The sequence below is a fragment of the Thunnus maccoyii genome, chromosome 4 (genome assembly GCF_910596095.1).
Source record: "Thunnus maccoyii chromosome 4, fThuMac1.1, whole genome shotgun sequence".
Classification (NCBI taxonomy): domain Eukaryota; kingdom Metazoa; phylum Chordata; class Actinopteri; order Scombriformes; family Scombridae; genus Thunnus; species Thunnus maccoyii.
The window spans coordinates 20,674,791-20,701,266 of NC_056536.1; the positions used below are offsets into that span (position 1 = coordinate 20,674,791).

The following is a 26,476-nucleotide window of genomic DNA, read 5'->3' on the forward strand; positions in this document are numbered from 1 at the left end:
TTTACTTACATGGTGCCTTTACATTACATGTCTTACATAAGAGAAAATATAGCATAGTTTAACTGGGGAAATATGATTCAAGTGCAAACCGCCATGACTTTCATTGTGAATCTCTCTCTCTCTCTCTCTCTCTGACAGACCTCAAGCCACACATATACCCTGCCCCCACAAATCTCTTGTGTGACCTTTTTGGATAAACAAAGACCCTGGCGTATGCTTCAAGTGTGTGCACACAATGTGCAGTGTGTGTGTGTATGTGCAAGTGTGTGTATGTGTGTGCATTTGTGCACACAGAATTTGCAGCTCTGTGCAGCAGAGGAAGGAAGTCACAAGATGATGGGGATTTCAAAACTGGGCTGCAGCTGTTGAGGAAGCCTGTGCATTGTATGTTTTCTTTTCTCCTCCCCTCTGCTTGTGCTCTTTTTCTGTTCTGTCTCTTCTGATAATGCTTTAGCTCTCTGCTTAAACCAAGGCTTCAAGAAGGCACATTTAATTCCAACCGACAGTGATTATCCATGGAAACACAACAGTATGCATGACTGATGCATCTGTGTGTGATCAACTTTATGAATAGCAAATATGGCACAAGTTTCCGCAACGGTCTGGTAGCAGTCGATATTCATCTGGTAAGACATGCTTGGTGCAACCTGATTGGATGGGGGAGGCAGCGCCTCCTAATATCCACGAAGGGAGTGGAGCAGAAGGAGAGAGCGCCAGAGGAGAGGAGGGGATTTAGGTGGGAGTGGAAACTCAACACCCTCTGACGGTTGTTACTGACAAACTCCAGAAGATACAAAGTAAATGGGCATGTTAGGGCAACAACAAACTCTTAAACGGAAAAACACAGCAACTAACAGAGAGAAAAAGTTAAAAAAAACAAAACAAAAAAAAAAAAAACAGGAAAGAAAGAAAAATAAATTGAGACAGAGATTGCAGAATGCAGTCAAGGCCAGCTGCTCTGCTACCAGTCTGATTTGCAGAGGAGGGGTTTAACTCATGAGGCCAAACAGCAAAGACTTAACCCCTTAATCTCCACATGCAGCAGTCAAACTCTTTGGCTCAACACTAGCTAAGTAAAGAAACTCACCAGCTTAAAACTTGTTAGGACTGCTGCTTTACTGAACTCTCTATCTAGATGATCTTTTATCACATCCTGTGAGCGATACATTCATTGTGTGTCTTAATAATCATAAGCAGCATGAAGTAATGTTTCTGTGTCAAATTTAGAGACTTACTCTTAACTGCAAAATTAATGACATGGAAAAACGGCCCTGAATTGATAAAGAATATAGGGGAAAAGAGAAGCTCTGTTAAACACACTAATAATAGACAGTGGTCTATTTCAGGGAAATCCCTCCATCTACTCATATTGACTCCCCCAGGCCCCACAGACATGACAAAAGTTCCCCAACTCCTTGTAACTCTCTCAGTATGTTACACTGTGTCCAGCCAAGAACGAGGAAAAGGGGATTGAAAATGGAGAAGTGGGGGTGGAGTGCTGCGTGTGGAAGCACATGTGATGGGGTATGTGACATTGTGACATGATTGGCCAATACAGACTTACCCCTCTCACTACCAGAAATACACTTCCATATATATTTATACAGTATAAGTCACATCCCAGTCAGGGCTGATCACATTCTGTCTGCATGGGGTGATAATGCAAAAAAAACAAACAAAAAAAAGCTGACCTTTAACGAACGTATCTACAAATGCAAAGTGGTGACAGGTGATACTAATGTTGGATTCGTTTGGTGAGTCGTGCGTTGGAGACAGATAGATGAGTGGGGGGTTTGGGAGATTGGGGTCAGAGTTCAGGCGTGGGGGTGGGGGCGCTGGATGGTTGTAACGTAACCTCTGGCTGTAAGCTGAGACCTCGTATGACAGGCAGGTCACAGGGCAGCGGTGTTATGACGGCATGCCCAATCAAACGGGCGCCCCGATCGGTAAACACAGCAGTCACAAATCAGAGAGCTGTCCGTCTATCCGTCTTCCTGAAGTCCTTCCAGTCCCCTATGGAGTCGTCCCCCCCCCCCACCTCCCTACCACACACATACACACATAAATGCACTACCTCCTTTGCAGTTGGAGGCGATGGGTGCCCCTGTCCGTTCTCTATGCGGTGTGGAGGTGGGTGCAAGGTGATGATGTCATCATCTTCTGGCGGCTTCCAGATGTACTGCTCCCCGTTGCCCATGAACACGGCCTCCTAGTAAACAATCAATCAATTGGAGAGTTTGGGTAGGTAAGTTGCATTTCTGATCCCAAAGTAAATTGCACAATTAAAGAGGAAGGGTGCAGCAGTTTTAAAACATGTTTTTACATGTAAGGAAAGTTGTATTGTTTTTGTTCCTGACTGTGGGTTGTTTTGTCTTTTTTGCTGTCAGTGTTCGTCCTATGACCTGTGAGCTGCGGAAGTTTTTATTTGCTGTGTTTGCTCAATAGGTACACAGTGACCATGTTGCACAGTGCGGGCGGATTGTGCATGTGTGTGCATGCATGACAGAGAGAGAGAGAGAGAGAGAGAGTGCATCACACATTTGTTATGAAGGTAAGAGGTCACGGTTGCATGGAGGGATTAGGCTGTTATATTGTGGGAGTGATGTGGACTGCTTTAATCAAATTTGGTCAGTACTGTTTCTATCAAAATTATTGACCAAACAAGGTTATGGTCATAAAAGTGTCACTTTTAAAGCTTTCTCGTGATCGATTTCTCCATTTCTACAAAATCCACCTACAGTATGTCAAATGGTATGGCTTTTTCCTTCTCTTTGCTCTCAAAGGGTAGCTTTCATGTCAAGATTCAAACAAATGAATCAGCAAGTGGCACCGTCAAAAAGAGAGTGGGCGTTGGAAATTATCCCTGCAGCCAGCTCCTAACTGGAATCAGATGCTACTGACATCTTATTGCATTTCATTTGTTGCCACAGCTTTATGTTTTTGTTGCTATTAAGAGTTTTCTTTCAAATTGAACTTTATATCTTTTGAAAAATAACTGCTATACAAAATTAAATACTACTTTAATTACTGTATGTCTTATGTCAAGGAATGTCAGCTCAGTTTGAATTTTCAGCAACAGTTAATCAGTTCCTCCTTGCTTTGAGACCAACTTTTCCACAAGGTTTTATGCAAATCTGTTTCGTCAAAGATAAACTTCTGACAGGCAGGCAGTTTCACTGACATGGAGACAGTGCTGCAAAAACAACCCGATCTGACTCTTCTAGTAGAGGTAATTGTGGCAACATTCAAGGGGAGGTAATAGAAATCTGTGTCAAAAAAATGACAAAACCTCATCAAACTTGAATTGCTGCATTTCACAAATACTGAAGAATGATTTAAAGGTTACATACTGTTCAGTTAAGCTAAAGTTAAACTACTGTATTTGCATATCAGCTTATTATTAGGTCAATGTGATCCTTTCCTGAAAAACAAGATAAACCTGGTCTCCAAGAAATAAACTTCATAATAAACAATAAACAAACAACTGACTGCAACTTGTTAAATTTTATCACTGCTGGTGATCAAAACCAATTAGAAACCAATTAGAAAGCATGTAGTGGTGTGTGCACATGCGACCGAGGATGATTAAACTTTTATACGCTCCTCCTGTGCAGTGAGTAATAGAAGCCGGGGCAGAGTAAATGGCTTCAATATGTGAACATTATTTATCCCCTCACTGGCTGCTGGCTACCTGTTAGCTGTTTCTAGATAGACTTGCTGATAGATTCAACAGGAACACACACACACACACACACACACACACACACACACACACACACAGGCAGTTTGGCAGCCTGCCAGGCTCTTACATAATCCATCCTTCCACTCTTTACTAGCCACTCTAATACCATGCTGCGCAGCACAGTGCAAAAGGACGGAAGAAACACACACACACACAAATGCACATACATGCACACACACACACGCACACACACACACACGCTCACACACACTATCAAGGATATAGCAAGTCAACAGCTAAGACAAAATTGTTTAAACAACCTTATCAATCTCTTTAAATCGCTAAAAGAAAAGACAAAGTCGACTGTTTTATGCTCTGCCAAGCACACACACACACACACACAGTCTTACACACAGACATGAAGAACAGATATGTGTGCCAGCAAACCCACAGGAAAGGCTGATCACCATCCGATCATTGTCCCTCTATTTCCCTCTCAGCACTGCCCTAAACCGTGGCCTTGACTGTTTGTAAACACACTTTAGCTGACACGAACAGCTTTATTATGTGGATTTATTATGCAGATTCAAATAAATGAGTTATTAAGGTTGGTTAGTTAGGAAGTTTTATCAGTTGTTATCTAAATAAGCGTATTTGCAAAATAAACATAACTGACAATTATGATAATGATGCATAAAAGTATAAAGGTATGGTATAATCTGATGAAGTGACATTAATAATATCAACCCTCAGGTTTGAGCATTAAGAGCTGTTGTGTTTGTGGACAGTGCCCTCTGGTGGTAAACAGACAGACGTACACAGGATGGTGGATTTTTTAGGAAAAATAACACATAAGGTTGGAGCAGAGTATATATATATTTTTTTTTACCCAATGATTCCTTTACCTTTGGGAAGGAGTGGAGGTGAAACGGTTCCAGCGTTTTGCGTGGCAACTCCTGACTGCGATGTAGTGGAGGAGGAGCAGTAGAGGGTGAATCACTCACGCTCGATTGGCTGTCTGACTGGCTGTCGGCCCCGTTATTTTCCTTCCTGTTTGTCTTGTCAACCTTGAGGTATTGAGTCACCAGTGAAAACATTAACAAAGCTCAATGGGCACAGCACAGAGTCCACATGATGAAGTATATTTGGATTTCTCATGCGTGTCAGAAGAGTATTTTAGACCTTAATAGAGACTGTAGATTGATATTAGTTGTCTTTTTTTCTTTTTAATATTTCAGGTATTGTTAAATTTTGGTTAATGTTACTATTATTCGAACTTATTCAGAGCCAGATGAACTTTAACACCTCTTCCTAAGAAATATTAGCAAGTATGTACAAAATCCAAACAGTTACATTTGCATAATGGCTACTTCCATCAGCCTTTAGTTTTTTGCTGTCAGTGTTGAGTCTTTGAGATGTCTTGCTTCTACCCTGTACCATTAAAAAATGATGCTGCAATACTTGGCTTTTTAACCACAGCTCATCATATCACACACATAAAGCTGCCAATGCAAAAAATGTGTTGTCATCACAAATGACTAAGTGATGTTTTGAGCCCAGTGCCCAGACTGATTAATATCACACTAATGGGATGTTAGTAGCCATAGACACTGTCACATGACGGGATGGATAAATGTCACCTGTCACCCAAGCAAACATAATAAATACATTATATCAAATCAATGACCCTCCAGAAATAACAAAACATCATTTATATTATATGACATTATTTGTTTGACGATGTGAGAGCATACCTTGTATTAGCATTGGTTGGATTGGTTGTATGGCCTTGCAACAAACTGTCTACAAGTTCATCCAAGTTCGGTTTAGTAAGAAAAATAAATTAATTAATAAGAATTTCCACAAAACCAAACATCCCCTTTAACTGAATCAGCGAGGGGAGTATGATCTTTTTCATGTAAGTTAACTTGTGAATAACTTGAAAAGTTAAAGGTTTATTGTTACCTTTCTGAACTTCCGTATGGAAGCATACTCAGCTGCAGCTGGATCTTGGATGGCTAGGGAGTTGACAGAGGGCAAAGGTGACCTGTTGACCCCACTTGCCCCATTACCTCTTCCTGTCATCGGTCCGTTAATGGTGCTGTTCCCTCTGCCATTCCCTCTGCCACCCTGTGAGAAAAAAAGACACAGAAACATGCATAAATGTTTGTATTACCATCACAAATCCATTAACAAGGAAACAGAACCTTTGATGCAAAGCACTCTAAAAAAAAAGGCCCGGCCATTGTCATCGAATCTATAGGCAAACAAAGAAATAGCTGTTTATACACAAGTGTATGCAAATTACTTCAACCTGTCTACATCTGCAGGTCTAAAGTGCTGCTTATATTACTGTCCTTCTCTATAGGCAGCACAGATTAGCATGTGTAGCACTGGTTTGGAAATGACCCCTTGAATCCCCCTTGTGGAGAGTTTGCTGTCTGACAAATGTGAATCACTGAATGTATGAGTCGCAAGCCAGTTCACATTTATATCATAATAAAAGCTTATAGTTTTGGTGCTGTGTGTATGTACGTACATTCCCATGCCCGTTTCCATTACGGGCTCCATTGGGCTGAATTTGGGGGCTTTGGGCAGCTCTGATTGAAGCCGGAGTGTTAGTTGATGTGGGTGGTGGAGCAGAAGGGACCTTGGGGCCCGCGTCACCTTCCCGGACACCTACACTTTCGTATAGTCCGTCGTCCAGGCAATGGGTGGGGGTTGGATTGTTCCGCAGGCCCACCTCAGTGTAGGTGTGGTCTCTAGCCTCCCCCCCTCCTCCTCCACCTCCTCCTCCTCCCCCATCTCCTCCTGTTTCCCCCCCTCCCCCCTGACCAGATCCCTGGGGACTGGTGGGGATCTGGGGAAGCTGGCGCCCATGGGAGGGCCTCAGGTCCGTCTGGGAGCGCCGGCTGTGGAGGAGCAGGAGGTCCATACTGGCTGGACGGCTCTTACTAACAGCTGCACAGAGAGAAGGAGGAGGGAGGGGGCAGCACTGAAATAGTGTAACAGCTCTGGGTTGTAAATCATATAAGAGCTTGCTATGCTGTAGATTGTCATATACAAACTGTCACTTACAGTTTCCATTGCAGGGAAAGCGATTGATCTCATGCAGCCTGGTGTCAGATTTGCTCATGGGGTTCAGTTTAGGATGTCGAAGGGTGCCCTGCTGTCACACACACACACACACGAACATGTTACTTCAAGCATAAACCATGCAAACACGTGCACGTGCATGTGCATCACTATATACAACCAGCTATTCAGGGAGGAAGGATAGACAGAAAGGAGAAGAAGGAGATGAAGAGAGAGGGAAGGAAAGAAAGAGAGTAATGAAAACATGTCTCACCATATTTACAGATGTCCCTTTCTGTCCGGCTGGGGGGTGCTTGCTCTTGTTTTTTCTGACACAACATCAAAGTGAGGAAGGTCAAATGGAGCCGGTGGACAGAGAGAGAACATACACACACTCAGATCAGATAGATACTATCAGCATCAACTCTGGTTAGGGCATAAAAGTCCTTGGTTGATAACAAGAGTCCAGTCAAACAGCGAGTGGAGCGTGACTCAGGTTTTTTGCCAAAGCGGAGGATGTCCTTCACTGTGGAACTTTTCTTGTGTTTTTTTCTAGATCCTTGCACAGAAAGATCATTACTAATATGTAGTTCCCTTCATGCTAATTCCCTTTGCCATTTTACTTATTCGTCTTGTGTAAAAAATGTTACTAGAATAGAGTTACACATCAGTGTGGATCCCTGAAGGAGGCTGTAGCTATATGAAACTGCTGATATGGAGAGGGAGAGATGAGATGAAGTACGACGACAAAAGCTCCTGGGTGCAGGTGTGAATGTGAGAACCATTCTACCCCCATCTCGTTTCTCTCACTTTGGAGGGCGAGGCTCTACATCACATAATATGTGAGATCTTATTGCTGCGCTGCAAAACACAATGTAGCAATAAACTGCAATTCTGTTTTCCAAACAGGTGCAGAAATCACACAAATATTGTCTTAAACAAGTCGCCCGAAATACAACTGAACATAAAAAAGTACCAGAGTCAGATCCATGTTACCACAGCTAGCTATTGTCTCCTCTAGTGAGCTGGAACTCCATCCTATTCACACAAACATATGGCCACTATACCCCAAGGGAACCATGAGAAGGTGAGGAGGGCTCCCTTTGGAGATGTTCATAATAAGATTGCACAGGAGGGGGTTTAAGGTAAAAATGACATGGAGGCATTGAGACGTATAAAGAAGGGCACCAATTATTTTGTAGGTTTTAGGCTAAGATCTTACAGGATATCTATTGTAAGCCTTGGCTTTGAAAAGAATCGGTTCAGGGAGGTATTTTTCAATCAATACTAGTTCCAGGATTTATTGTATTGGTGCATGACAAAGTGAATTTGAACTGGTGAACTACTGAGCAGTCAGCCCCTCAACATCACCGGTGGGGAACATATATTTTATTATTTAGATCTCAACATAGTGTGGTTTTATTTCCATGACATGAGCTGGTTTGACATTTCTCTACATCCTTATCTGTGTATCCCATGGCAACAAAGCCACAGTGCAGCCTCTGATTGGTCCCCGAGGGTTCTGGAAAAAAAACAAAAAAAAGCCATAGGCTCTTCCATTGCTCTTGCCTAGCTCAGAGTCTGATCCTCTTTAAACCGCGGGGTGCTCCATTGCTTTTGCCTGCTGAGGAGTCTGCTTAAGAGGGGTGACGTGAGGCTGCTCTGACTCTGGCCTGTCTCCTCACTGTCCTGTAAACATTATTTCATCTGATCTGACAATTGCAGCCATTAACATTCATTACTGCCACTCCGCTCAGAACAGGGGGATAAAAGAGACGAAGAGAACGGATGAAGGGAAAAGAAAGAAGGGAGGAGAAGAGTTCAGAAGAAGTGGAGACACATAAAAGAGGGAGTGGATGATGAGTGTGATTTGAGAGGGCATGGGAAGCTGGCAGTGGAGATGATATAAATCTAGTTCTTTTTTATTATTTATTTCTGCCCACACCCTACTTTTTTTTTACACATTTCAAATTACGTGACCACCCTCTCACCTTTGGCAGCCCACGCAGACCAGGACGATGAGGATGGTGACCACAAAGGCGGATGCTGCTGCAATGGCTCCCAGGAGCAGCAAGTTTCGGTAGGGATGGTACCCGTAATTTAGCCCGTTGTCATCCATGACATACACTCCCTCTCGCTCACTCACTCACTTCCACTCGAGCTCAAACTCTGCCACACAGACCGTCTGCTCAGGAAAACCTGCAGAGATACGGGAGGAGGAAGAAAGAAAAAGAAAAGATACAACACATGAGTGACATGAGAGATAAGAACAAACTGGAGAAATGCTGCAGAGAGTTAGGTGAGAAATGGTGTGTGCGTGCTTGGTTTGCCTGTGGCTTTTTGTCACTGTCTCTTTCTGACATATCAGTTTCTATTTTTGACTTGCTAGAAGAATAATGCACAGAAAATAGAACACCTTACAAGGCAGCCACAATGAGCATGCCAAAAAAGGTTTCATCATCATCTTTCTTTTTGTTGTTAACAAGAAAAAAAAGATCAAATAATGCCGTAATATTCATTTGACTAGCCAGAGAGATTCTTTTGTTAGTTTTACAGGAAAAACCAACTGAGCTCCCCAGAGTAGTGTCTTACTGAAGGATGGACCAGATCCACTACTGCTACACTTCATTTCCTGGCAGAACACTTTCCCTTTTCTCCAATCAGCAGTGGCTCAAACACCTCCAACAAGATTTTAAATTTTTTAAACTATGGTACATATTGTAGTGAGTGTTATACTACAAACAACATAGCCCTTTCACCTCTCTTATACCTGAACACACAAGGGCAAACAAAACCTCCACAACCACCCACTCCACACACACTCAATCAATGTCCGACAGAATTACCTCTGAGGAGATCTACATGTTCGTCCTTCAGTATTGGATTAGTTTAGACAAATTTGAATTCTGCTTCGAAAGTACCTTTAAAAACAATTTATATCTATAGATATCTTAGCAACTGAAAACTTGTAATGTGTAAAGTTGTTGCTAAAACATCTGTAGCACTTAGCATCACTAGCTAAAACATAACTACCCCAAATAACAGTTTTTGAGGGCAAACAATATATTAAACTTAACTACCAATCCGTTGTAAATGTAGGCATAACCAGTACATTGTTATATTTCTGTGTATATCGATACATGGAAAAATAGTTTTAGAGTTCAAGCAGTATTCATGCAGTTTAGAATTGGTGGGAAGTCCGATTAAGCTAACATAAACCCAAGCTATTTAGTCAATTAAGCTAACGTTAATGGCATAATGTTTAGTAATTTGAGGTATACTGACCATATTCCATACTACCTCTTATACATTTGAATATAAACATTTCATACATTAGGAAGCTAATGTTAATTTTGTCCGTTAGCATAAGTTCAGCTAGCTATGCAACAGTTACAGTGTCTAAATATTTGGTAACAACTAATCTCTGCATTTGAACTAGCTTGTGGGCTTTATTTATAATGATGCATGATGCAAACTCTCCACATAAACCTACATTACAACTAGGCTGAGTTTGAATTTAAAAAGTTGGTGCAACCGGCTCCCAGAGCATAGCTTCTAAAATGTCACTTGAACATGAGAATATGTTCAGTTTCAGGTACAATGCATGATCACAATTACTGATGTATCAGCACCAGACATTTGGAATTTGGAACAGTTGTGAATACCTGCACTCACTACTCTGCACATTTTTCCAGAAGCACAACAACACACAAACATGCATACACTACATATGCTGTGCATTCCTTTATAAACAGAGACAATGGCAGCAATGTGGTTCAAGTATTAGATTAGAGAGAAAGCTGAACATCCGGGATCCAAATGACAAAGCAAGCAGTAAGCAGAAGGAGGTCATGGCAAGCTACTGTATATATTGTGTTTGTGAGAGAGAGCGATTCTGGAATATACCACCACAGGATCTGGCTCTGGCTTTCTGTTTCTTGGAGATAAAACTGCATCTTTTTTTTTCATGTCCTCTTTTCTTGGTCCCTCACCCCCTCTCTGTTCCTCCAGATCTCCTCTCCTCCTCCTCCTCTCTCTCTCTGTCTGTCTGCCTGACCCTGCAGATATGTGAGGCGATGCACAGCGAATGAATTAGCAGAGCAGAGGCCTCAGACAGCCCTTTATAGAATAGACAGACAGGCAAGGCAGGCAAGGCAGGCAGGCAGAGAACAACGCCGTGGAGAGAGGGAAAATGAGAGGAAGAGAGTGAATGAAAGGGAAGGGTAAGAGAGAGGTGATGAGACACATGAGTGGGATGAAAGGAGAGACAGGTGGGAGAAGATGCAAGGAAACGAGGGAAGGCAGAGAAAGAGGGGAGCACACTTAAAACATGAAGGAGGAATGAAGAGGGGAGGTTGTGATAAACAGTGGAGGGGTGGGGGGGGGAGGGAAGAGAGAAAAGAGAGTGATGAGACGAAGAAGATGAAGACAGTGAGAGAAATAGCGGGGAAGCCTGGGAGAATGTGCAATGAGCGCAGGGAGGGGGGGGGAACAGAGGGAGAAGAAGAAAAAAAAAAAAAGGATGAGGCGATGAGAAGGAGGTCATCAGCGGTCTGTTTCTGCCTGCATTTTGTCAGCCCCTTCTGAAAAATTCAGAGGAGAAACACATACAATGGGTGCGTTTTTTTTTTCTTTTTTTGAAACGCCAGCGAACACAATGCAGGATGGGAGCACATGTCTAGCAGCATACTTAACAGTATGTGAAGCTCACAAGTGGTGAACAAGACTCTGGAGGAGGAGAGGCAGTTTCTGCACAACGCCCCTGCAGCGCGCTCAACAACGACACACAGTCAGGGTGCAAGAATGTTTATTCCAGCATCTGTCTTCATTTCAGAACATCAACCAGTAAAAATGACGACACCGATAATAACAGCATATTGAGAACGATGACGACGGCGGCGATAGCCCTATCGATGGCTGCTGCCGGTGATGATTATAATAAAGATGTCAGATGAAGATGATGAGGAGGATGAAGGGTGCAGCTACTGATACAGATGGTAATGATGGTGGTGGTAATGAGGTCAAACTGAGAGTTGCGAAGACGCGTCGAGGGGCGGATGCAGGCAGCAGAAATGGCAGAGCAGCAAGCAGGATGCAGCGGTGCAGCGCAACCACAGGGTGGAAGGTTTCCTCTGAGATCACACACACACACACACATACACACACACACGTACGCAGCAAAGAAGAGAACACACAGCAGCATAAAAAGCTAGTATGTTGTGTTGCAAATCTAACAATCTTTGGATTACACAATCACTTTGCAATGAGAAGCCAAACCAGCACGGTATTTAACTCTGAGACGTGCAACTGGGGTCTTAACAGATTCTCTACAGCTTCCTTATTATTCAGTATCTACTCAACAGAAGCTAATTATAGTTTCTACTCGCAGTTATGCTTAAAATAGATTGTTGAAAAGAGACAAACTCTGAGACAATCTGAGTTTTATAATTGTAATTTCCAGCTCTCAGCTTCAACAGACCCCAGTTCACTTTCATTTCTTTGTGTTTTAACAGTTTTCTTGAAGGAATTTATTCATCATTCACAATTCTGTCAGATCCAGATCCATGCAGCCTCGTCTCATGTAGGTTAAATCACAAAAACATTTTTCTAGTAACAGGATTCAACAGACTCTGATAGCATAATGCTGGTTTTCATTTGTAAATGAATTTACAGTATATTATAGTGTTTTTTTTAAATATGTCATCTGTTTAATTAGATGTGTCATCTGTTTTAATTAAATGAGTAATTAATTACCAAGAACAATCCTGTTTCATGATGGAAATATCATATTGGGGTCTCTCGGATGGCAGCGCTGCTTCAAAAGTGGGGCAGTTTTTGAAGGTTTAAAAATAAGCGTAACCTGATTTCAGTTACGTTTTAAGGGATGACATTTACATTTACTGTTACATTTTGGATTACATCATGAGTCGCTATAAATTGTTAATGCCGTCAGTAGTCAAGAGATGTTGGTTCAGCTTCCTGTGTAGGCTCGCTTTTACTGAAAGAGCAGAAAAATTGAACGTTGACTTTTATACAAACAGAGCCGAATGCTGTACAAAGCATAAACTGAGCAGCTTTTGGGAGGCTGAGTGTGTATAAAGTGCATTAAGTGATTCCTTGCAATCACCTAAAATTAAAGGAATCTGTGCAGCTGCTGTGTTCATTCTCGTATACTCAAAGGCTCAATTATAACAATTCATGATTAGGGCTGCAACTAACAATTATTTTCATTATAGATTAATCTGATGATTATTTTCACAATTAACTGGTTAATTGTTTGGTCTATAAAATATCAGAAATAATGAAAAATGACAACCACCATTTCCTAAACACTAAGTTGATTATCTCACGTTGGTTGTTTTGTTCATCCATCAGTCTGAAGCACCAAAGATTCAGTTTATTATCACATCACAAAGAAAGCAGCACATCCTCAAAACTAATAAGCACACCTGACTTTTTTTTTTTTTTTGAAATGGATGAGAGCTTCAGCACAGTTAAATTATTCTCTCTAACTATTATGTAAGTGTTGGAAACAGAGAAGGGAATATGCAGACTCATAGACCTGCATCATAATACAGTAATACTGTGTTAGATCTCAGAATTTTACATTAAAATGTTTTGTGACTGTCAGTTTGAGAAACTGAACAATCTTAAATTACACCACAAGCACAGTGTTTCTCCTAGGAGTGAATCTAGATGTATTTTTACCCTGTTACAGTTATCCCCAACACTATAACCACTAATGTAATAAGCATCAATCAAGTTCTGGAGCTCTACAGCTCCTGGTGTCTCTAATCAGCCTTAAACGGTCAGTTAAACAAACAATCAAACAAACAAAAAGCACCTTGTATTCCTTCACTGATCACTAGTAATGATCCAGCCATGCAGACGAGCGTTGATTTAATGCATGCATTTAATACATTGGATGTGAATGGAATTTCTTTTCTCTCTTTTTTTTACTCAAAATGAGCTTGTCTTTTCTGAATCAATGTCCCAGTTACATAACCCACAGGCCTCGGAGAGAACAGTTTTCATTAAACCTACTGTACTTCCAACGTAAGAAATAGTCTCTATGAAAACTGTTGACAGAGAGGACATTGTTTCTGGAAAGACATGTAGCTGTTCTGCACAAATTAACTTCTAGTCACCTCCCTAGATTAAGAATATAAAACTGACACTATCTGCCTGGCTGGATAGCACTACGAGTGAGTGAGAAAATATGTTTTTGTTGAACTGAACCGTTTATAACATTTGCTGTACCTACAAAGTGGTTCAAAACATCAGAGGTCCATCAAAATTTGCCTCTGGATGATATTTATAGTATTTCATTAGTGAAATACTATAAATATCATAGTGTTTTCTATTATTTCCAGAGAGGTAAGTTCAGCATTCAGCTCTGGTGAAGAGTTATAGGGAAGCATACAGAGACTGAGACAGTATTTTAAACTGACATTTTAGCGAAACATTTGGATGCTAACAGATAATTGGATACTTGGATACTACTCCAGTTAGATTTTAAGCAGCTCACACCAAAAGAGAAACTGTTCATAGTAAAACAGTCATATCATATGTTAAAAAGACAATACGTACTACAAGTGCTTGTGAGAATATGACCCATATGACCTTGTGCTCCTCCCAACCTAAGAACAGCCCACTTCCACTTGCCACTTCCAATTCAGTGTCACACTTTGATGGTCACTTTTTCCTTGTATCTCCCTCCCTAAGCCGGCCGTACTTATCACATAAAGATTCCCCAAAAAGCCTCTTTTCCCTCTCTCTACATTGGATTAACAAAGCCGGCATCCGTTCAATTTTCCTAATTGTTGCCAGAGATTCACAAGGCTGATATGTCCCCGTCATGTTCCTGAGTGCGGCTTTCAGTCTCTGTCATCACATAAGGACAAATCCAACTAAGTGATTATTATCAAGGGCAACAACAATGGAGTAAACCGCGAGATGTGAGGATCGCTGCATTCGTGTGTGTGTGGGGGAGTGTGTGGCACTACTCTTGCTCGATAAATGAATGAAATGAACTAAGCACATGCCACTTCGAAAAAGAGGTAAACAACCAAGACGTCAGTTACAGGCTAACAATCCCTATTAGATGTATGAAAGATGTTCAGTTACATCAGCCCCTGGATATCAAGCTGTGAAGCAGTCTGCCCACTGTTCACCCAACCATCACGCTTTTTGAAGATAAGTCATCGATGGACACATAATCTGTGATGGACGGAAATAAATGGTGATGGTAAAGGAAAAATATGGAAGTGTGGAGGGCAACATGTCTTCCAAACATCGCGAGGCAAGTTCATCAGAGGCCCGGACTACAGCACATTACAGCTGAGAGGAGAGACGAGAAATCACATCATGTCCATGGCAATCTCTGGCCCCGCGGGACACTGCTGCACTGTGCACAACAACATGGGAGTGATGGGGAGACAGAGAGGAAAAAAAAAAGGAAGAGCGAGGGAGGCAGGGAGACAGTAGAAGGCAGAGGTGGGAGGGGTGGGGAGGGGGTTACAGCTTAACCCTCTGACATTTTTGCCATCAGCTGCAATGCCTATCTCTAAGCCTCACAGACACACCCACTGAGGACTAAGACCTTCTACCGGCACTTGGAAATTCAGTTTGCAATTTAGTGCCTATCCCAAAGCGACCCGCTACAAGTGGTCACATAACAGATCAAGTGAACATAACCTGCTGAGCTGTTTGTCCTGAACTAACATTCTAATCTCATAAGCAAGAGCAAATATGATTTGAACTCTGCTCAAAGCTTTTGAAAACATCCCTCTCTAAATGAGTGAGACGATTAAGTGTCAAGTGTGCAATTATCTCTGAATTGTTAAATGTGATCATGTACATTATATGTACACTTTTTAAAGGATACGGTTGGTGAAATTCAAATTTTTTTATTGTCAACAGATTAGAAGATCAAAACTGATTGATCCTACTAACAAGGTTTGTCTGTGTCATAGACCCCTACTGTTGTCCAAAAACATGCTTCAAAACATGTTAAAAATGGATGAATAAGTCAAACTGTTGCACTGGATGAGATTGGCACTGTAGTTTATTTTAAATCAACTGCACACACACACTGCTTTGCTGCTGTAAATACTCACTACAGCACCAAATGTGTATTACTATAATCTACATAGTTCCCATCAAAAGCACTTTTTACTCATGTTTGTTAAATGTTTGCCAAAAACTACAACACCTGTTTCATGAAATTACATAGCCTTTAAAAAAAAAAATTACATGTTTGTGTTTCTGTTGGTTTTTTCCAATGTTTTCAGTAGGAATTAATAGGCATGGGTACTGAGTACCACAGAAACGGTAGAGAAAAAGTACTGAGAGAGAGACTAATGTATTACTGGTCTTTCATGGCATTTGTTGACTTGACAATAAGAAGAATGTACAATAACGCCGGCCTTATAATAAGGACCCCAAGAATAAACTATAAGAAACAACAATCATAGGAAAATGTTAATGCATTTCTTCTCAAAACATTATTAATTATGTAATTAATGTCATCTGAGAAAAAAACAACAGATTATTATTATTTTGAGAAAGTTACAGTTAATTTGCATATTGTATAAAATGAAAATATATTTTGTCTTTAACACAAATTGCAGCTTTTATCCCAAGTACAATATTTCCACAAAGCCTTCAAAATGACTGACAGAGTGCCCCGCACCCCCCTCACCCCCCCTACCGACAGTGTGTGATACTTTAAACTAGAACATGAACTTAATAAGTAGTTCCATCTATTAATACTGCATAGGCAGAATTGTGTGCTTTCGACTGGGGTCCCCCAGGACCCCAAAACAATGGTATTTTTAAAAAGCACTAATTACAAACAAAAACAGAACACAATACATGAAGTTATTAGGAACAAATTGATTGACAAAGTCCTGAAAAATTGGCACGATAGAATAAAGCATTTGTGAGAGATGACAGAAAAGTATATCTCTGGGGTCTGCGGGTACCTCAGTCGGTAGGGTTAAGGTTAAATCTGTACATCTGTGTCTGTACTACCTCATCAAATGGTATGATGTAATTACTATATAAATAAATTATAGGGTGTATGTTGTATATGGCCTCATTTGATGCTATTTTTGCTTATGTAAAGACCTTTGTTGTTTGTCTGCCATGTTTATATCTGTCATGATGATGGGTAGGAAAAAAAAAGATTTCTAATCTTAAGGGGACTTGGTTAAAAATGTTAAACACATAAACATTTGTAAAAATCCACTCTCTTCTATTCTCAGAAGAGGACAGTTGGCAGCTCCACTTCGCTTGTTTGTCTTATCTGTCCCACACCCGATCGTGCCGCCTATGATGTCCTCAAATGGCAAACCCTTGTGTTGTTTTATTTTTAGAGTTACACAGGATTTTGACATTTCATTCGTTTGCCTCATCCTGTGTCGCATGGCGAAATCTTTCCACCATAAAACAACAAAGAAAATCCCAAAAGGTTGCTCAACAGATTTCTTTGTTTCTCTCTGTTTTCGGGGTGGATGTGTGTGTCTGTTTTAGCTGCTGAGTGCAGGATATGTGCAAATAACATCTACCACAAACGGGAGCAAAATGCTAAAATGTGATGAACAAAACTCTTGTAGTGTACATACCCTGAAACCAAATGCTGAATGGGAGCATTCACTCTTGGCGTGTGTATGTAAATTTAAAACCTGACGGGAAGTGTGTGTGAGAGGCTGTGAGGGGTCAAGCTAATAAAAATAAGCCGAATAGACTTGATACAGTTTGTTCTATCAGTGCTTTCTGAGTGCACAGAGGACAGTTCCAGTTCCTCCATAAGCCGCAAATATAGTATAGTGCTGATCCTACAGACTCAGGCAAGCCAAGACCCCATTTTCCTCTCACTTGACTCGACTTAATTAACCAGAATGAGTCAGAAGCAACATTCAGGATTTAAGATTTATCCTTATGGGATTGGGGATCTCCCTGTTTCCCGCTCTCTCTCTCTATCTCTCTGTTTATGGTTGACTTCAGTGCCAACTTCCTGCTCATTACTTTAATGATGGTGCTACTGTGAGCTTATGCTCACGAGTGCAGTTTGCTTTTTAACACCGCAGTTTGGGAATAGCGAGAAATACGAACACACACACACACACACACACATGCACACAAACTCATGCACACAGCGACAGAGAATCAAATGAAATCAAAATCCCACACATGCATTATGGATGTGTGTTGTAGCAAAAACAACTAGCAGCCTTGCCGAAAAACTTCCAAAAAAATCCAAGAATCCTTCACAGCCTGCATCTGCGTGTGAGTTGCGTGATGCCCACAGTGCTCTGTGAACATGCATGCACGCATTTACCAACAATAAAGAGTTAATGACAGCGGGAAAAGTAAATGGGAAGTTGGGTAAAGAGCAATGAACATCTTTTTCTCTCCTCTGAAGTATCAGCCTAACTCTCGACATAACTGTAATACAGAGAAAGAATTTGACAGACAACCCCAGCTCTCTGCTTTTGCTTTAGATGCATTATTCATCTGTGTGCCAATTTGGAGGAACCCTCCCAATCCCCCAGCTAGCACCAAAAAGAGGAGAGGCGAGAGAGTGAGCAAGAGAGAGAGAGAGAGAAAGAGAGAGAGAGAGAGACAGGCAGACTAGAGAGAAAGAAGTCACAGCGAGAACGTCAGAAAAAGAGAAAGACGGGAAAAAAAAAAAGGGAGAGGAGAGGGGAGAGGAAAACACCAGAACAAAAGAATGAGTGAGACAGACGCAAAAAAAGCGGGAGCGGGAACGGCTCAATCTCTCCGCTGCAATGTAGTGAAACATCCAAACAGGATTTCAAATGATCCAGGGAGACTTCTCCCTACATGTTTTGATATTCCCAGCTCTGCCCAACTTGTCTGCGCAGAGCAGATTAATGACGATTTCCACGCTAAAGACTCTTAAGCCTGTCGAAAACACAGAGAGAGCAAAGACCACGGGCCTGGAGCTCACTTCGTTTAGCCTAAAACCAAACTGCTTGCTGTTGCTAAATCGAAGTCACACAGGCTGCAGTATATGCCAGTGCAAGCATGCTGTCAAACATATGCAAACACACACTCTTCATAACCGCACCACGACGCCGGGATCCACCGTTTTTCGCTCGTTGTGTGCTCTGCCATCACGTCTTGCTATCTCTAGTGTCTTGATATTGTCAGGATCATCCCAGCATCCCTCCCCATATCCACACTGGCAGCTGTTGAAGCCGTCCATCCTGGGACAGCCTGCCCCAGATTTAACCCCGCACACTCAGAATCCGTCTCACCCTCGCCCTGTTTCCAGGTTTGTTCCCTATTATGGCAGCAGCCTGTCACACGTACAGACCAGATCTCTTTAACATTGCAGCCTAACAGAAGACAAAGTGGTCACTCATAGCAGCACCTCTTCACCATGATGAATGTGAGTGTGTGTGTGTGTGTGTGTGTGTGTGTGTGTGTGTGTGTGTGTGTGTGGGTGTGTGTGTATGAGGGGGAGGGGGAGTGGGGATGGGAAGTGTGTGGGCTGGATCAGTGGGATTGCTGTTTAATCTGCCACCGTCTCCCCATAACATAGCTCGGAGCTTTTATACCTAACAGCTGGTTGCCCACGTTACTGCACTACATAGAAGACTGCCTGGCTGTAGATACCTACAAACCTCACTATTTAACCTCAATTTAAACACATACTGTACAATAATGTCTGTAATGTATCTGATGTGTTTAGTTAATTATTTCACAAAGACTCGCTACTACGTGATCATTTCTACTGTAGCGTTACGAAATAGCATTAATGAATGTTGCCGCTGTGAAGGGCGTTGGCTCACACTCCTCTGCTGAAGGATCTGTCAAACCGTGGAGCTGCTCTGAGGATTCGCCTGTCAGATTTGGCCTTATTTGTCAGTTTGCTGTGATTCTGCTCCCTCAGCTTTGTCGTGTCACCACTCGGATTGCTTCAGAGAGCTCCCGGGAGTCGCTCACATGGAGGGTATATGCCAGGCCTCGTAGCTGATTTACATCAGGTCAGTCCTTGCCGAGACAGACGGAATGCTTAAGCTCTACCAATAACACTAGTTATGAGGATTTAAACAGCAATGATAATCTCCAGAGGTGCTGTCATCACAATCAAATGAGGCTGTAAAAATAGGGCTTACTCTTCATGCAGCACTGACAATTTATTTTAAACTATTTAATATTAGAGGTGCAGGAAAATTGCCAGTTTGCACTATGAAGAATTGTCCTCTTTTACATCTTAATATACTGTATAACTACATTAACAGAGTGACTGCATTGACTTACCTGTGCACCTACACATATGTAGATGCACAGGTAAGTCATTGCACATGTAATTTCATGTAAATGCAGAACAAAATTAGGGGTGCAACTAATGATTATTTTAATTATCAATTAATATGCAGATTATTTTTTTGATTAAATGCCAGAAAATTGAGAAAAATGCCCGTTGTGATCACTTAGAGCCCATTGTGATGTCTTCAATTGTCTAATTTTCCTCCCATGTACGACACAGAGAAGCTTCAAATCATCATATCTGAGAGGTTGCAACCAGCAAATATTTGGCATTTTTGCTTAATAAATGAGCAATTATTAGATTATCAAGATAAAGTAGTTGCAGATACATTTTTGGTCCATCTACTAATTGACTAATTGTTGCAGCTCTAGACAAAATATTAGAAACACCGCTATTCACTACTAACTACAGTCTCAAAAATGATCACAGATGAATGAATGATCCAAAAAACATTGTAAGCGTCACAAAGGTAGGAATTATTGCAGGTGTATTGTGTTGGATTGCTAGATACAGGTGTACCTAATGAAGTAACTCAATATATACTGTATATAAGACACATTTTTGAAGCTTCAGGCTATGTGCGCAGTTATTTTGTGATCAAACTCCAAAGTATTTCTCTTCCTCAAGACAGACTCAAAAGAATCCCAGAGTCACACGCTCCCACAAATCATTTATGGCAGCCCAGCTCGATGGGAAGTTAACTGAGAAACATTTAGATTTTTCAGTTTCCAAGGGCATTTATGTGTCACGGCCCTGTTCAGTTTTTCTGTATAGATCCTCAGACATCACAAATTCATTCAAAAACTCAGCACAACATCTGATGACTTCAGGATTATACCCCCATGTTTTCGCATGCAAACCCCCCCCCCCAAAGTCAAACAAGCATGAATGCAAACAGAAACACACACACATGCACGTGTAGACCCACATGGCAGCGCCAGTTCCCAGGTCTCGGGTGGCGAGTGATGTTTTCACACTTGTGTGGGGAGATTGCTATTTCTGCGCGGAGCCAGATAACTCAATTATTCATCGCGGATGCTGGTGCACTCACTTTACCTCTATAAGAAAGAGGGCGGGTGTGTCTCGCTCAGACTGTGTGTTCCATATGTGTGTGTGTGTCTACGTGTGCGTCTGAGCGTGCGCGAGTGCGAGAAGCCCTCCAACGGAAGATGAACCGCTGACATGCCACATCACACAGTAGGAGAGGAGAGAGGCAAGAGGAGAGAAGGAAAAGAGGCTGTCATAAACATGGCAATCAAAGAGATATGAAGCGGGAGGTGAGGATCAAAGAGCAGAAGGAGAAGAGGGAAGGAATTAGTTCCGTTATCTTCTCTCTAAGCCAACTGTGCACCTTACAAAGAAAAATACTTTTTGAATTACCAGCAAAACTGAAACTCAGCTACCGTGGCGTTCAACCTTTCTGCACAAGAGGGCATTTTAAGCACCTCCTGCAGTCTTGCTCCTGTGGTCTGAAACTAAAGCATACCACACCTGTTGTTTTTACTCTTACCAGAAATCTTCCGGCACATGCATAACACACTGTTTTTCTTGTCATTTTTTTCTTTGTCTCAACAAAAGTGCAGAAAGACAAAACAAAAACGAAAGGGGAGAGAAAAAGCACGATATTTGACTAAGTAGGTGACGTGGGAGGTTTAAAACCCACAACATGCTGGCTGTATTGCATGATATTGGGTTTGTGGGTAGACGCCAACTCAGCCACAGGCCTTTACACGGTATAGTCCTAAGGCCATGGTTCAGTGTGTGCTACTTAAGGGTGTGCCATATCCATAGACTGTAAAAAATAATGGACATAGCCACCATGACGTCACCCATTGGTTTGTGGACTCCCTTTTGGAGTCTTGAGTTTGCCTTTTGATCGTCGCCATCTTGGATTTTTGGAGCCAGAAGTGACCATATTTGGACGAGAGGGTGGAGCTGACCCTAATGCTAGCAGCTAGCTTGGTTAGCATGGTGCATTTACAGTCTATGGTTAAATGTGATAATGCTAATGCTAATTTTCTCTAGCAAAAAACAGGCTTAAAATCATTAAAACAAAATGTACTTACCAGAAAAAAACTGAATATCTCTCCCCTTAAAGGCTCTTTCAGAACAACCAAAGGCTGAACAAGACTTTTTTAGGTGACCAAAATTAGTTACAATTAACTTTCATGAACTGAAAACACTGAAATAGCTACAGCTATGGCTACACCTATACTTTGAATCTGGGGTTACGCCATGGTTATGTTACCTCACCAACATTGTGGTAGCAGCTCTCACTCAAGGTGGCCACGCCCTTAATAGTGCATAACTTTAAGCCTTAATAAAATTTAAACGGGTGAGTTATATAAAAATTCACTCTTCATACAGTTGTCATGAAATGGGCAAAAAAAAAAACGTCTTTTGTACCAGGCTGTAATACATGTTTATTTCTGCTGTAAAGTTGGGCATTTTAACATGGGGGTCTGTGAGGTTTGACTCACTTTTGGAGCCAGCCTCAAGTGGCCATTTGGGGAACTGCAGTTTTTGGCACTTCAGTGTTGGCTTAATTTTTCAGCCCTGGCGGTTGCCGCTTGGCCATATCATACTGTTCACGATAATACCGGTATAATTTTTAATATGATAAAAAAAATTAATATCATGAAAACAATATTCCAACATGTTGACGTAATGACGTCACACCATTACAAAGAGCAACAACAAGCATGGCTGAAGGCAAAAGTAACATCACTACCGGCTCCATGGTGGAGGAGTCAGTTCCAAAAAGGGGAGCAACTACAGTAGTGAGGAAATGGTTTGATTACAAAAGATCAGATGTACATCGATTCACAGTAATATGTAAGAAGTGCAAGAGGACTGTGACAACAAAAGGGGCAATACAACAAACTCATTTCACCACCTCAAGCAGGCGCACCCTGCTGAGTACGAGGAAAGCCAAAAGGAGTTCAACAGCTATTTTGAGTTCTAAACCAAGCAGACATTGTTTACAAATTAAAGAACTGAGAGATAATTCTAGTTTATACTGAATATTTGAAGGCAAACTGTTACATTTATGCTGACATACAAAACTATAACCCTTATTTTGTTGCAATTGTATGTTGTTGAAATTAATAATAAAATATTTTTCAGTATTTTGTCATATCGTCAAGAATATCATTATCGCAGAAACTACCTGAAATATCGTGATATTATTTTAGGGCCACATCGCCCACCCCTACTGCTACTATGAGTCCACAAACAGCTGCTGAATGCTGCCCCTAGAGCACATTTATCAACCCTGACACCATATGGAGTCCTTGGAGGTCCTGAGCAAACACATTGCTCACACATAGCCTATAGACACACACACATGTACACATATGCGCATGTTAAGACAATTACAGACACAATGACAAATCACACACAAATTATTAGACATATGATAAAAAGAAAAACAAATGAAACCTAGTTACACACACACACACAGATACACACATTTTCCAAATATTTTTTATATATCTGCATATTTTGCACATTGGCCGCACCTTGTGACATCAATCTTTGATGTAAAAACAAGTAAAGTCGTGCACATTTAGGGCAGACACATAACTCTGTGTCAGTGGCAGCCTATCTCTGCTTGTGCCCGCTACCCTTATTTCCCTGAGGACGACTCCGGAGAGCCAATTGGAGCAGTTACACATGTCGACACTTCCATGCAAGCATTTACCACAGCACCCGCCCAGTGGCTCTTTTCATCAACTTTACACTCTGTAACACACATACACACACACACACACACACACACATATACTGTATGTACATGCAGTAAATTCACAGAAACACAATGACACGTGTGCACAGATAAACTTAGCTATCTCATTTTGACAGATGACCAACACACACACATTCATACACACTTTCCTCCACTTTAATCCTTAGGGCAGGCAGAATCTATGAGTGATTTATTTTAAACCATTCCCCTGGGGTTTTACAGGATTGAGCCGGTACTCAATCTGATCACAGCACTGACTTTCTACGTCAGCAAATTTATGAATGTACCCCCTTAGCCTGAGATTGTTTGGGTGTGCATGTGTGTTTGCAAGCAGGCTAATGAGGGATAGAGCAAGAGGCTGGAAGTAGAGATGTGGGGAGAGGAGGTAGGGCACATACAGGAACATGCGCTGTGATGAGTGTATACTGTAAGTTATCATACTGTCTGCAGCACACAACCCCCATGGTTTTGGGTGAGTCACTTTCTGCACTTGTAAGCTCGCTTTCAACCTCACATGCCCCGATATGCAACGCAGTTTCTGTTAGTGTGTGTTTGATTGTGCAAATGAAAAAAAAAAAAGCACAGCATGAACATCAAATGCCCTGTAAAAGCTACGCTCTGACACAACAAAACCAAAGTGCGACACACCCCTCAACCGTCACGCTACCATCTCCCATTCAGTGCCCAGTGCTAAGTACCATCCAGATGACTGTGTCTAATTTTCACTGGATATTCCATTTCCATTTGAAAGGTGGTTAGTGCCCATTGAGCAGTGTTATCATGGCTGTGCAGACATAGAGAGGCTCCCCCTGCTCCTCCCAGCCTCAGACGGAGAAGCCATCGATTTGATTCAGTCTTAAAAGCCAGGTCAGCCTCGACAATGGCGGCTTATGGAAAAGCCATTACCTCAGGTGAATTCTGAAATGTTAACCTACATGCATGTTTTGCGATCAATCTCCCTCCCTCCCTCCCTCTCTCTCTGACTATCCTACACAGCATCGCAGATGAAGAGGAGACTGGAGAGAGAGCTCTGTGGGTTGCTTCTCAATGGAGTATGCAGGCTCCTCTCTAGGTGAGTCATGCTGCCTTTCTTTACACTTCTTGTCCAAGGCCACCTACCTTACACCTCCACTCCAGCACAGCTATTGCCAAGTTACTATGCCTGCTCATCCATTACACTACTCACAGCCTCTGACACTGTCGAAAAGTCACAGATGACTAATCGGATCCAGCTGAAATGCCTGCTGCTACACTGAAAATATGTGATGTTTAAGGCTGAGAGCCATACACAATATGGCTTATATACAGTATATTAGTTAACTATTATGTCATTTGCATAGTTGAGTGGTGCTAGATTATAAGAATGGCATGCTGTGTCTCTGTCTGTGCTGCTATTTCTGGTTAACGATGGCAGTAATCCAGTTGAAAACTATTCAAAGCAGAGCCACTAAGCAGGGAAAGAGGCACTTTTAATCAGGTAATGTAATAGCTAATCATTAAATCAGTGGCTAGCTGTTCAGACAACACATAAAGTTACATGAGATTTTGGGCTGCAACTAACAATTATTTTCATGATCAATTAATCTGTTGTTTATTTTCTCGATTAATCGATTAGACATTTGGTCTTTAAAATGTCAGAAAATGGTGAAAAATGTTTCCCAAAGCCCAAAGTGACGTCCTCTAATGTTGTCTTTTGTCCCAGCAAACAACCCAAAGATATTTAGTTTACTAAATTTAGTTTTCATAGAAGACTAAAGACACCAGAAAATATGATGATGATATGATGAATTTGTATTATATTATATTCATTTGAGAGGCTGGAACTAGAGAACTTTTTAAATTTTGTTCTTGAAAAATGACTGTATACATAATCTGTATACAGGACTAAAGTTAGTTGTGCTAGCCATCTGGTTATATCAGTAAGTGAGTTTTCTTCATAGCTGATGAGAAACATCACAAGAATAACTCAGGCTGCTGTAGAGAAAAACAATGTTCAAAATCTTATGAATTTCAACTTGAGCGTGAGTGCAGTGAAATACTTCTTTAGTAGACAAGATGAATGTACTGCACAGCAATCACTGGCTTCTTTCAAACTGGCAAAATGTAAAACATGCCACATTCAATAAAAGTCCTACTTCTGGGCTAATCCAGTGTTTTGAGTTCTATAAGGGAAACTTGAAAGGAGCAACATAAGATTACAATACATTAATATTTTACAGACATTGCTGCTCAGTATGGGGGAAGCAAATGATATCAGTAGTGATTTCACTTGGTGTTTGACCTGCTGGCCTTGCATGTTTGCTGTCAATGAGATGTGTGTGTGTGTGTGTGTGTGTGTGTGTGATAGTGTGAATCGGGTTAATATAGTGCAGGGGTTCTGCTAATTGGGTTAGCGCATGGCTTGGTTAATTGGGTTAGCAGAGATTCCATGACAGCTATCACGCCGACAGACCCAGTCTGCTATTGATCAGATGGGTGAATGAAAGGGACCAACACAGCAGGTGCTTTCATTAAACAAGCGCAAGCACATGCAAACACATTGTACTGCACGTACACACACACACACACACACACACAAATGTGTCAAATTACACTGGAACTGCATTGGCTTGAGTCTGACAGAGGTAGGGTAGAGGTGTATAGATCCCATCAAATAAAAATACCA

General features: G+C 41.5%; 1 protein-coding gene and 1 long non-coding RNA gene across 11 annotated transcripts in view; one reads left to right on the top strand and one right to left on the bottom strand.

Moving 5' to 3' along the window:
• The window catches only part of LOC121895262, a 37,946-nt gene that overhangs the window by 2,206 nt on the left and 9,264 nt on the right, over window positions 1-26,476 (bottom strand). For 5 of the 10 annotated variants that reach the window (XM_042408261.1, XM_042408265.1, XM_042408264.1 and 2 more), the window contains 7 exons: window positions 8,749-8,956; window positions 7,032-7,086; window positions 6,761-6,851; window positions 6,222-6,643; window positions 5,648-5,812; window positions 4,588-4,749; window positions 2,075-2,209 (listed from right to left, as the gene is read on the bottom strand). In XM_042408261.1, the coding sequence (XP_042264195.1) occupies window positions 2,075-2,209; window positions 4,588-4,749; window positions 5,648-5,812; window positions 6,222-6,643; window positions 6,761-6,851; window positions 7,032-7,086; window positions 8,749-8,876 (1,158 nt within the window). In that variant the 5' untranslated portion in view covers window positions 8,877-8,956. The other 5 variants (XM_042408269.1, XM_042408268.1, XM_042408266.1 and 2 more) reach the window with 5 other exon arrangements.
• LOC121895265 lies at window positions 2,156-3,722 on the top strand. Its single transcript, XR_006095723.1, has 3 exons — window positions 2,156-2,245; window positions 2,446-2,551; window positions 2,784-3,722. It is a non-coding gene; the product is annotated as an uncharacterized LOC121895265 (long non-coding RNA).